General features: G+C 40.4%; 1 protein-coding gene and 1 long non-coding RNA gene across 3 annotated transcripts in view; one reads left to right on the forward strand and one right to left on the reverse strand.

Moving 5' to 3' along the window:
* Positions 1-13158, forward strand: part of LOC115894576 — a 160747-nt gene that overhangs the window by 65742 nt on the left and 81847 nt on the right. The window lies entirely within an intron of this gene.
* The window catches only part of RXFP2 (relaxin family peptide receptor 2), a 73058-nt gene that overhangs the window by 24560 nt on the left and 35340 nt on the right, over positions 1-13158 (reverse strand). Inside the window, exons 6-11 of one of the 2 annotated variants that reach the window (XM_010367070.2) lie at positions 10705-10776; positions 10009-10080; positions 7632-7703; positions 6493-6564; positions 3299-3370; positions 2310-2381 (exon numbers count right to left, since the gene is read on the reverse strand). In XM_010367070.2, coding sequence (XP_010365372.1) covers positions 2310-2381; positions 3299-3370; positions 6493-6564; positions 7632-7703; positions 10009-10080; positions 10705-10776 — 432 coding nt within the window. The remainder of the gene's footprint in view (positions 1-2309; positions 2382-3298; positions 3371-6492; positions 6565-7631; positions 7704-10008; positions 10081-10704; positions 10777-13158) is intronic. The other variant, XM_010367071.1, reaches the window with a different exon arrangement.

Below are 13158 nucleotides of genomic sequence, written 5' to 3' on the forward strand. Positions count from 1 at the left end.
AATGCCAGGCAACAAGGAGTGAGAACATTAACTAGGGCAATGGCATCATTTGCTCCGGGTTATGGAATGATGATTCTGTCAGAAGCATGAAAGACAGGCAACAAGGCCTGGGAGTTAGGGGAGGAAGACCAGGCAGGAACTTCTACAAGGACCAGGTGAGAGCAAATGAGGGTTGAGGGGGACAGCGGCAGGGCTCAGGGTCTGGCTGAACATGTGTTAAGAGAAAGCTGGAGGGAAATGGAATGGTCTTCAAGCCTGGCTGCCAGGAAGGAGGCACTGAGATGGCAAGTCCAGGTGAAGAAGATGGCCATCGGGTCAGGGTCTCTTGTTAGTTTTGTTTCAAACAAGTTGCTTTTGAGGTGCTGTCGTGACACCAAAGTCTGAGGTCCTGCCAAGTGAGATGTCTCATCTGGTCCTCCAGATAAGAGGAGCACACCTAGATCACAGCACAGAAGGGAGACCACAGGTGCGCCCAGGCCAGAGAGAGCCTGACAATAAAGCAATATGATGATGATCTCATGCACCTAGAAAATGCCTTTCAAAGGGTTACCCAGAAAAATAAAGCACACTCTTTTGGAGGAAAGGACTTCAGGGGCCTCAAGTACTTGTGCTTATTCCTCCCTTATGGGTTTGTTGTCATGAAGGCACAGTAAAATTATTTAACATTTGTAAACTCAAGACATATGAATGCCTTGTTCAAGTTAAGCCTACCAGCTTCTGAATTTCTTTTAGCTTTCTGAGGCTAAGTGAATTGCAATGGATCGCTATAGATCTTAATAGCAAGCTGGCATCTCTTAAGTGGGCTCTTATTTTTGCTGTGCCTTTGCCTATATGTAGGATGAGAAGAGGGTTAGAAAAAGTTTAAAAATATGAGCTCTGTACCACTGTTTCCTTAAGTTTATATATAAAATACCCCTCTGGGTCAGGCATGGTGGCTCATGCTTGTAATCCTAGCAGTTTGGGAGGCCGAGGCAGGTGGATCACTTGAGGCTAGGAGTTCAAGACCAGCCTGGCCAACATGGTGAAACCCTGTCTTTACTAAAAATACAAAAATAAAAAATAAAAAATTAGCCGGGCGTGGTGGCGGGTGCCTGGAATCTCAGCTACTCAGGAGGCTGAGGCAGGAGGATCACTTGAACCCACGAGGCAGAGGTTGCAGTGAGTGGAGATCGCACTATTGCACTCCAGCCTAGGCGACAAGAGCAAAAAACTCCATCTCAAAACAAAACAAAACAAACAAACAAACAAACCAAAAAACCCCTCTGTTTGTACTGGGTTATTCCTCCACCCCACCGTGCAACCCAAGTCCACAGTCACCCTCCACAGCCTGGGCAGGAATGCTCTGGGAGGAAGTCTTTTCCAAGTGAGCTGCCTTTACATTTTTGCCATAAAATGACTATACTTTCAGTTATTTCAGTTCTAATGCAGTACCTTGCACATACCAGGCACTTCATAAATATGTGTGGATTTGATGCTCATTAATTACATTGAATTACCTTAATGATTCATGAGTTATTTTTTAGATTACTCCCATTGAGTTATTTTCTCTAATCCTTTCTGGATTTCAAAATAGTGTGTAAAGAATGGGGAGAGGTTAATTCAGAAATTAATTTCCATTTTAAGGCCTCAATCAGAAACGTGAGTTTTCTATCCTAATCACTGCTATGTGTAATGTAACAGACTTAATTTTAACTTCCATTGATACACAATTATGTGGGGAGCAATGACTTAATAGCAAGATAAATGATTTTAAAAGGCTTAGGTCCATAAAACAAATATTTGAACAGAAAAAATTCACATGAGCTCCCTGAATATTTTTTCAGTGAGCCTAACCCTCATTCTCAACATTGGGATTTGCTTCACCTGCTATATAAGTCATAATTTCTCAAGGAGTAGTAAGCATCTTTGTTCCTTTGTTCAGTTATAACAAATTAATATTATTTCACTTAGTCAGTTATTTATTATCACACATTTATTGGGAATTAACTATACTCCAGCCAGTAGAAAGAAATGATCCCTGTGTTTAAGAAGCCATGGAAAACTCATTTAGTCCCAAACACACGTAAGTAAGAAATCACCCAAAGAAAACAAGTAGAGTAACTACGTTAGGCTAAATCCGTATTAAGCCCACTGTCTGATTTGAATGTGCTTTGGACTTCAGGATAATGTTGGTTTTCTTAATTGATTTTTAATATCCAATAGTCTACAGGATTTTGATTGCTACTAGTGGCAAAGCAGTCTCACTAGTCATTTAAATTTATAATCTCGGAAGAAGCAATCATATTTTCCTAGTAGACGACGCTACTTACAGTTCTCCTAAATTTTTTAATGAAGAAAATGTCTTCTCTGGAACAAAACCAATTTGATTTCTAGGCAGAAACCTGTAAGACATGGCGAGAATCAGCATGTGGGTTTGCGTCTGCTGTAGTAATCAGTTCTCATTGGGAGAGGCCACTGATCCAGGCAGAATTTTATAAGCTTCCCTTGAAGTCTTCAAGGGAAGGGTCTTTTAGAGTGGAACCTAAGGCGGGACTTTCTCACCGTGGACATCCCCATGTTCTCTTCAGGAAGTGCTGTCACGAGCAATTTGAGGTCCTGAGTGCGGTCTAGAAAGCTGCACTTTGTTTGGATCTAATTATTTTAGAAAATGTCTCTTTTAATATTCCTTTTCCATTCTTTTTTCCAATCAGCCATCCAATCAACAAACATTACTAAGTGCTTACTAAATGTGGAAAACTATCATTAAAACAAAACCAAAACACTCATGTTTCAAAGCTTTCCAGCATGAATGCACTGATTGACCAAACCATCTGCCTTCCTGCCCCCATAAAAACAGAAACAGCGATCAGAATCATGAGGCAGAATCTTTGGCCAATCAGAATGCATTCGATGTTTTTCCTTTTAGATGAAATTATGATTTTTTTTTTCTTTAGGGAGAAAGACATCAAATGCTAAGAGTCATTGGCTAATCATTGTACAGCTAACCACTTTCACATACATTATTTCCCTTCCTTGGTGACCACGGGGTTAGGAAACTGGAACTTTCAGGTCCCAGTTCAGCTGAGAAGGTGCACAGAAATAAGGAAGGCACATGATGTCCCTAAAGGGTGGGCACCTTAACTTGAGGCTCAGCCCCAACATCCAAATCAATAAATCGGTGTGTGCATTTTCTAGCACTGCAGTGTCAGACCAAGGCTGTAAACAAAATGCTACTTTAAAATTCTTTGTCAATGTTTTCTTTTTAACTTCCAAATATATAGGGTTTCCCCTCATTTAGTGAAGTCCATTGTATACTTACAGCACTGTGAGCGAATTGCACGACAGAAACGTAGAATTTGTGAGATACTTTATTCGATTGCCTTCCAAATCCCTGGAAGTCATGGAGGAAAGATATTTTTAATTTTTTTTTTTGTACAAATCATTTGCTTAGAGATACTTTTTAAAACAGTTCTCAAGTTTATTTTTACTTCATTCTAGTTGTTACTATGCTTTCCTCCTAACTATTGCAAGGTTAGTACTACTATTGTAGTATTGCAAGGTTAGTACTAATATTACAAGCATAACTAATATTATGCTTCTTTCCCCCTTCCAACTAATGTTAATAAAATTGAGGAAAGGGCAGCCTAACATTTAGTGTCTTTCTGTGCTGAACACTATGCTATTAATTATAATATTGCCCAACCCATCATAAACTACCATTGATTGGGCTTTTATGGTGCCAGGTGCTGTTCTACATGCATCACACAGCACTCCTGCCAAATTGCTGTTATTACCCCCCATTTAACATAAGAGAAATCCGAGGCTCTTGGTGATTTACTTTCCTTCTGGTCACTCAGCTAGTAAGTGGTAGAAATGACCCAGCCCAGATCTGTCAGAATCTAAAGCCTAGACACTTAACTACCATGTCTGTGGCGTCATTGATCATTACATCCTCACATTCCCTCCAACATCAGGTAGACGTTTCTGTCTCTGTTTTGCTGAAGGAGAATCTCGGGCCAAAGTTATCCTGTACATACTGAACACCAGAGTCAGGATGGGAATCCTTATCTGTGTGATGCCAAAGTGCAGGCTCTTTCTGTGATTCCTCAAGGACGCTAATGCCAAGGGCAACGCTGCTCAAAATGGCATGGACGCAGCCTCAGCGCTGCCTGGAACTTGCTAGAAATGCAGATTCTTGCCCTAGACCGACTGAATCAGAAACTCTAGCACTGAAGTCCAGCCATCTGTGTCTCAGCATGTCCACTCGTTGTTTACGATTTGTGCTGACGTTTGATAAGCACTGCTGGGGAGCTTCCATTCTGCCAGGTAATTCTACAGGTCAGTGGCATCCCACATACTCGGACAGCGCCCTTCGGAACACTCTGATATTCCTGCTTCAAGCAATGCAGAGGACTAAGAAACAGCCCATTTTTCTGCCAAGTCTCCTGATTTCTCTTCATAGTCAGCTTCTTACAGTCTTCCCCAAATATGGCAATAGCTATTTTTCTGCTTCTGAACTTTTCTCATAGTCACACTAAAATCACCAATCCCTTTGTCATTTTAAGAAAATCCCATTTTAAAACTATCTTGGAGATTTGTATAGGAACTTGAGATGTACATTTTTTCACACAATATACTATGATTAAAAATAACAAACACCGTACTCTCCTAAAAATCCAAATATTGTGAAATAGAATGGAAAAAATGTTTTTCATGATCTCAGAAGTAGGACACTTTGGGGTTGTGGGAGCAATTGTCCAACTTGATAGCAAGTAAGTGAAGAGGAAAACCCTCCCCAGAACAGGTTTTCTCCTGTCTGGCCTTTCTTCCTGTCTGGCTCTCAGCTTCCTACCCTCTGTGTTGAAAGGCTATCAGTTGCAATCAGGCCGTCTTGCTACCTATGTATTTTTATTGCGTGTCTATTTTTTCCCACCTGTTTGTGGAAGCCCATTGTGAAAATGAGTGTCTCAGGAACCCTGAGCTCTGAGGCTGGTTCCTCACCTCCTGCTGACTGATGCCCCTTTTGGGGAGGGAGAGCACGCTAAGCCCCTGATATTTGTCTGCTACTTTTACTCTTTCCTGTGTGTCTCCCATTGTGTATATGCACGTGTTTAGTTTCTAAGTATTTCTTTTCACCTGTTCTTATTCTCATGCTGTTCAGGTCATTATTCCCATTTTTAATAGTGGCACACTTATGTGAGACCTCTATTGTTTTAGAAGCCTTTTGACAGCATATATTTAAATAAATACATAAAAATAAATATCAGAAAATAAACACAACACTACCTAATAGTATTGTAACAAGAGATTTTGAAGTTAGTTCAGATAGGATCAAAAGCTGAAGTACTAAAACTTTATCATCTTATGGGTCTTGAGTTCCATGATTTGACTGAGAAGAGTTCCAGCAGTGGTACCATCAGCATTTTCACAGAACAGAAAAGCAATGGACATGACAATCCTGGTTGCTGCAGAAGACCGTGAAGGTGTATGTGGCAGGGAATGGTGGGTAATGGTGGTGAAGCTATGATGTAAATTAAAAGAATGTTTTAAACAGGTATTGGTTAAAAGCTAACAAGGAGTAGAAATGGTTTAGTACATCCATCCTAACAAAGGCTTATTGAGCGCCTATTATGTGCTTGTCGTTGTCCTGATGCTGGGGTAGGAAATCATATGATAGGTTTCTGCCTTCCCAGAATTTATGGAACAGTACAGAAGACATAAGCACCGAGGCGGGTGGATCACCTGAGGTCAGGGGTTGAAGATCAGCCTGGCCAATATGGTGAAACCCCATCTCTACTAAAAACATAAAAATTAGCCAGGCCTTGTGGTGCATGCCTGTAATCCCAGCTACCTGGGAGGCTGGGGCAGGAGAATCACTTGTTCCCAGGAGACAGAGCTTGCAGTGAGCTGAGATCACACCACTGCACTCCAGCCTAGGTAACAGAGTGAGACTCCATCTCAAAAAAAAAAAAAAAAGACATAAACTCAATGACTATATGGTGGTAGTACCCTGAGATAGGGATGAGGTGTAGAAAATGGTCTGTGTGGTGGAGTTTTGTACATGATGCAATGGGTGGGAGCACATAGGCAGCTGCTAAAACTGGTTTGTGTGTCAGAAATGGCTTCCTGGAGGTGATGTTTAAGTTGTCTTTTGAAGGAAATGTTTAACTTATCCAAGAGAATAAGGAAGCAAGACTTTTTAAGTCCAAGGAGCAATATGCTTAGGGAATTGACTGTAGGAGCAGTAGTTTGATACATGCATAGGAGGGTCAGGGACAGCATCTGGATGGGGTAAGGAATGGAGAATGAGGGTCTTGGATGCTCAAAGGGAAGGTCAAACTTTACCCTCACCCTTTGGGAACCCTCAAATAATTTTGAAACTGGGAAGGTAATATGATCAGATTTTGGTTTGGGAGAGAAATTATAGGTGGACTTCCTAGGTAACCTTGAATTAACTTTATGGCTGGTTTCCTTAATCAGGGCAAACAAATTAATTCCTAAATAAATACTCACACCCAGTTGAGTTGGGGCATTTGGGCACACATCTGCTTGGGAAGAGCTTCTAAGTAGTTATTAACCATAGACCTTTACACAAAGAAAATATTAATTAGAAATAAAATGATATGACACTTTTAGGACAGTCTTTTTATTATTTTAAAATTTCAAAACTTGCATGCTAAAATTAATATCTTATGGTGAAGAACATATATAACTATTTCAAAATGGTCTTTAAAATATGTGTATGGCAAAGATTAGGGAGCAGATGTTGTCAAAGAAACTATGAATGCATAAGTATGATACATATCCTAGGAACAGATGTTACACAGTTTAATTTTATGAGATGAGACAAAAGTATATATTGGGTAATAATTTTGAAGTTCATGGTAATTTTCCTTGTAAACTTCAGGTTGTAAATTTCAGTGCTATACATCCAAAGTTTCTTCTTAAGGGCATCATTAATCATTTATAATATTAAAGGGCCACATTGGAAACTGCATTAAATTGGAGAAGTGACAGTAGGGGGAATTTGGGGAAAGAAAACAACTCATGAGCATGTTAAGCTGCACGATTAATTTATGATATTGTGATTCCTTTTGACAAATGGAAAAATAATGATGTTATATGATCAGTTGTAAAGGAACATAATAATCCCCTGCTGATAAATCATTCCAGTGTATTAATAAACAGTGAAAATATTATTGTGAGAACAGCTCTCTCGGTAGGACAAAGATTTTGAAAGTTTCAGTGAGTCTTGCTGGGCAAAGGCACATTTTCCTCCATTAAAAGTGGAGTTGGAAATGAACTCCTGGGAGATTCTAAGAAAATATAAAAGTAGTTAGGATATGAAAATTAATACTACCTTTGGTCAACCACTGCAGATAAAAACGTGCCTTAGTACTAAAGGAAATTAAAGGGGATAGAAAAATCAACTAGTAGGCTTAAAATATTCATCGTAATCTGGTCAGCTCTTCCCTTTGAGCTATGGCTAGAAAGTGTTATATTAACAATAACTGTGGCTGGAAACACAGGAGAAGTTTTGACTAATAAAAATTTTTGTGGGCTTGATTTTGTTAAAAGTTCTTTTTGTAAGCTAGTGCTAGATGTCATTGCAATGTATCGATAGACATACTGAAAGGTTGATGAATACTTACAGGAAAAACAAGGAATTTAATCCCGTAAACAAGCGCTGTGAAATTCTGGTTATTGGATTGTCATCTAGAATTCTGATAAAATGTATCAAGAAACATTTCCAATATTAGAGACATTTGTGAAATAAAACCTGCCTCCCCTCAACACCTGGCTTACTCCTTTGTGTGCTTCCATACTTGGCTCACCTGTCCCTTCCCTGAGAGCTTTTCCTTCCCTCTGTGGTTGGAGCAACTGTTTCCTCCAAATTCCTACAGCTTCCATCCCACTTATCAAGGTGGATCCTGATTGTTTTGCTTTCTCCCTGCTGCCTCCACCTCCTGCTGGACTTAACGACCCAGGTTGTATCTGTCGACTCTGGGTACCTGGGTCTGGCACAAACTCCATGTATTGAATGCATTTGGCCCCATAAATGTTCTAACCTACTGATTGACTGAGCTGAAGGATGAATGAAAATATAATTTTTAGGAAATCACAGAGGGTTCTTTGGTCTCATGGTGTTAAACTGATGTATTAAATAAGGTGTGTATAAATCAATGGATGGATGTCATGCTATCCATAAGGAGCTTTCTGGTTGAAAGAGTGAAACTATTTGCATATTCAAACCACTGTTTTAAACTATATTTTGTAGAAGAAATTAGAGTAAGGGGAAATAGGCCTCTATTCCTCTTGTTGCCTGTGAAACCAGGTTGTGTTTCCTCTTACTTGCAGTGGCTGGTGAGGGCAGGATTGGGAGAAGGGAGCCACATTGAGCACCGACTATATGCCAGGAGCTTTGCCTGTGGAACTGTTATGTGATATAATCCTCACAACATCCCTCTTGAAAAGGAATTATAGTTTACAGACGAAAATAAAGAGGTCTAGGAAAATTAAGAAAGTTGCCTGGGCTGGGCACGGTGGTTCATGCCTGTAATCTTAACACTGAGAGTATGAGGCAGGCAGATCGCTTGAGCTCAGGATTTGGAGACCATCCTGGGCAACAAGGTGAGACCCACCCCGTCTCTACTAAAAATACAAAACATTAGCTGGGTATAGTGGCTCACACGTGTAGTTCCAACTACTCGGGAGGCTGAGGTGGGAGGGTTGCTTGAGTCCTGGATATTGAGGCTGCAGTGAGTCAAGATTGTACCAGTGCACTCCAGCCTGCATGACAGAGTGACACCTTGTCTCAAAAAAAAAAAAAAAAAAAAACAGAAGGAAAGAAGGAAGGAAGGAAGGAAAGAAGGAAGGAAGGAAGGAAGGAAGGAAGGAAGGGAAGGGAAGGAAGGAAGGAAGGAAGGGAAGGAAGGAAGGAAGGAAGGAAGGAAGGAAGGAAGGAAGGAAGGAAGGAAGGAAGGAAGGAAGGAAGGGAAGGAAGGAAGGAAGGAAGGAAGGAAGGAAGGAAGGAAGGAAGGAAGGAAGGAAGGAAGGAAGGAGAAGGAAGGAAGGAAGGAAGGAAGGGAAGGAAGGAAGGAAGGAAGAAAGCAAGGCAGGCCGGCCTGGAAGACTAAGCATGGGGCTAAGAGTGAGAAAGAAAGAGAGAGAGAAAGAGAGAAAAGAAAAGAAAAGACAAAAGAAAAAGTTGCCTGGAAGACTAAGCATGGGACTAAGGGCAAGGCACATAGAAGAGCCTGGATGAAGCTGAGGCCCTGGCTTTTTCCACTAGACCAGGCCAACCTGCAGAAAATGGGCAAACAATACAGAAAGCCTTCTAACCGCCCCTTGTGTATTTTCCTGGTGAAAGCACAGACATCTGACGTGAGGTTTCTTGGAATGGAGCTGGTGGCTAAGTCTGAAAAGTGGTGAAATACCACAAGCTATCATGTTTTCAGACTTCTCTCTGAATGCTCTGGAAAGCAGAACAAGTTCTTAACTTGCTTACTTTTCAATACAGTGGTTGTCAGCAGAGGTCAATTTTTCCTCCCAAGGGACATTCAGCGATGTCTGGAAACATTTTTAGTTATCACAACTCTTGGGAGAAGGGGTATACTACAGGCATCTAGTGGGTAGAGGCCACAGATGGTGCTTAGCATCCTAAAATGCACAGGACATACTCTGACCTTCCACCCTACCCTTCCCCAAAACAAGCATTAAGTGAGCAAAAATATCAGTAGTCCTGAGGTTGAGGATTCCTGCTCTTGGTGAGCACTGGATGGATGGATGGCTTAGCAAGCCTACTGCAGAGCTCAGAAGGCCTCCTGAAGAAGCTTGGCCAGCTTCCTTTTCACATAACCACTACTTGACATGGCATTGAATTGCCTGGGTAAAGTTCTGCAGATTATATGATAATCAGAAAAGTAAGTATAAAAATAAGATATGTCAAACAGTGGAAACGATATGAGCACTGTTGTATATCATCAAGACTAGGATCCTTTATGAAGAAAGAAGAATTAGAGTACTTACAGCCAAGTTAGCTGATGTAAGTCTTTGAATATTCCAGGTCTGAGAGTTGTGATGCGGTTGTGGTTGAGATATCTACAAAGAGCATGGGTCAGTTAATTAGGCAAACTCAACACCCCATTTTAGTCACATATAATTAGAATAGGAGCCACTGATGATGATTATGAATGGGACATATGCGTCTGAAAGCACTCAGCTGAATGAGCAGAGGGGGCAAATTCAAGGGGTATCCAGAAGGTACAGATAACCACAAGCCCAGTGTGTGCAACACCAGGGCCGGGGCAGAGAAAGTGGTCCTAAAATATTTTGGGATATTACATCATGTTAGATTGTAAGGGTATAATAACTAAGTATGTGGGGCAATTTTTGCTTTTGTTCTTTTTGGTGACATCCTTAGTAGACTAGCATTTTGAGAAAATACATAGCAAGTTATCAAGAGTTAGAAAAGAAATAAAATGCTAAAATATTGCGGAAGTGACCCAAGCTAGAGAAGACAACTTAAGGAGAACCTTTATATGTCTTCTGGTAAAGGTAGGAATCTTTTAATAATTCTTCCAGTGTAATAACTAATCTAAGTACTTTGTGATAACCTATTCCTCCCATTTCCCTACGATCAAGTTGAGCCTTGAAAAAGTACCATTCTATCCTTTTAGTCTTTACTTAAAATTATACCTACAATATGAGAAAGAAGTTACTCACAATATTTGTAGATTATATAATCCCAAAAATGCTTTCCTGGATATGTGTCTAATGCAATTACGCTGAAGAAATCTGGTAGGAATAAGATAGGAGAGTCAGGTGATTATGGTTTATGGACTATATTAGGTTGTTGAAAATGTTCTCCACTTTCTTTACCTGAAGACAACTATGAAATTGCCTTACAAAGTACAATGTCCTATTCTTATGTTGGGCAGATGTTGTCAGTGAGAAATGGCTATGAACTAGCCAATGCTTTTCTCATAGTACTCGTGCAATGAGATTGAGGCATTTCTGATTCATGCCACTGAACTCCAGTGTGATGTGTCTGCGGAAGGATCTAGTCTTGTTTTGGCAAACTGGAACTACCGTGACCATCCTGTTCTGACGGGCAGGAGTTTCTGGCCATGTGAGACTAGCCAGCCTCTCACTGCTGAACTTTCTTCCTCTTTGTGCACAGAGATGCACCTTTAACTCCCCATTTATCTTTATTCTATTCCCGTGAATAAAGGAGAAGGCAAGTTTTAATTCTTTTCTATTTCATGATGCAAAGTGAGAAGGATAAGGCAAGTTAGGTACTCAGAATATCAAAGGACATCAGTAGTTGAACCAGGGCAAGCATGCCAATTTCAAGTCACAGGATCAGGACTGCCTTAACCTCTGAAGCAACTTAACAATACAGTATTGATTCCGTAATTGCACTGTCAGGAGTATCTAAGTAAATAATTTCCATTTGCTGTCTTCATTGTACAATGGGAAGTTAGCTCTGAATTCCTATTCTCTGAAGGCTCTCAGGGTCAGGCAATACCTACACTAATAGTAACAAATTGTTACATAGTCTTTTAAATGGCTTCCGTTTCTCTTATTTTGGTTTGAATTGCTTCCTAAACTATTACACAATGCTGTTTCATTGCTATGATAGTCTACTGCAAAACTATTTGTAGATCACATGCTCATTTGACATCTGGCTAAACTGTGAATTTTATTATACCATAATTATTTCCTAGCAGAGCTCCCAGCCTTTGCCTCTGAGTCACGATTGTGTTATAAGAGTGCATGGATGGCTGGGCGCAGTGGCTCAAGCCTGTAATCCCAGCACTTTGGGAGGCCGAGGCGGGCGGATCACAAGGTCAGGAGATCGAGACCATCCTGGTTAACATGGTGAAACCCCGTCTCTACTAAAAAATACAAAAAAACTAGCCAGGCGTGGTGGCGGGCGCCTGTAGTCCCAGCTACTTGGGAGGCTGAGGCAGGAGAATGGCGTGAACCTGGGAGGCGGAGCTTGCAGTGAGCCGAGATCGCGCTGTTGCACTCTAGCCTGGGCCACAGAGTGAGACTCCGTCTCAAAAAAAAAAGGAAAGAAAAAAAGAGTACCAGGATAATGACTCTCTCAGACCTCAAGAGAGCCAGATAAAGCCAAGATCAGAGTGGTTACCAGAGGCCAGGAAGAGGGGAGATGAAGGGGGACAAATGAATAATTACTACCATTAAATTGTACACTTAAAAATGGTAAAGATAGTAAATTATATACATTTAACTTCAATTAAAAAAAAGAAAATGAAAGTAAATAAAGGTTATTAGAAAGGAAAAAAAAAAAAAAAAAAAAAAAAGCCAGGGCGGGCTTCCAGCTATCAACAAACACAATCTTTCACCCCAAGTACTTTACAAATATTGTCATTTTCCTTGTGTTCCTCCATGTGCAAAGGGTTGGCACTACAGAGCATTACGTCTGTGGTGATATGCAGAGCATCAATTTCAATCCTGCAAAGTAAACTTGAAACCCAGTGTGACCTTGTGCCATCTTAACCCCCATTCCCTGTACCATATCTGTGGGGAGATGCTTCACAGAGCAGCATAAATTCTGCTTTTGGTTTAAGATTCTGCTATGAACAGGATGAACTCACACAGATCAATATCTGTTTTAGCATTTTCAGAGCCTTGAGACTGATGCAATGAAAGTTAATATGATGAATTATGCTACAGTAGCAAATGAAAATAGAAAAAGAGCAAAATGCTCTATTGTAGGTATATTGAAGTTTCTCTTAAATATACAATTCACTACTTAACTAATGCTATTTACATTTTATTCAGGATGATAAATTCAAAAATGGAATGTATATTTTACCTACATGTTGTCACATCTTGAAGAGATGAGTGCAGTTGCAAATTGTGAATTTGACCTTATGCTTTTGTCTTGTAAGTCAAGGGAAAGAAAGAGTAAAACCAATGATCCACACAACTCATCTGATGTGTACAACCTATCTCCCTTCACTGACATCACTTAAAACTCAAACTCTCACATACTGAAGAGCTTCTAGTTTTCTATTTAGTTGGCTGGCTGCCACCCCATAGAGAACTGTAGTCCCTCCCACATTCCATGTCTCAGACTTAGGCTGCTGAACTTGAACTCCATCCTCTAGCCTCTGCTGTCTTTTTTACAGAATAGTAGCTTAAAGA

This window comes from Rhinopithecus roxellana, chromosome 18 (assembly GCF_007565055.1).
Source record: "Rhinopithecus roxellana isolate Shanxi Qingling chromosome 18, ASM756505v1, whole genome shotgun sequence".
In the NCBI taxonomy this organism is placed as follows: Eukaryota; Metazoa; Chordata; class Mammalia; order Primates; family Cercopithecidae; genus Rhinopithecus; species Rhinopithecus roxellana.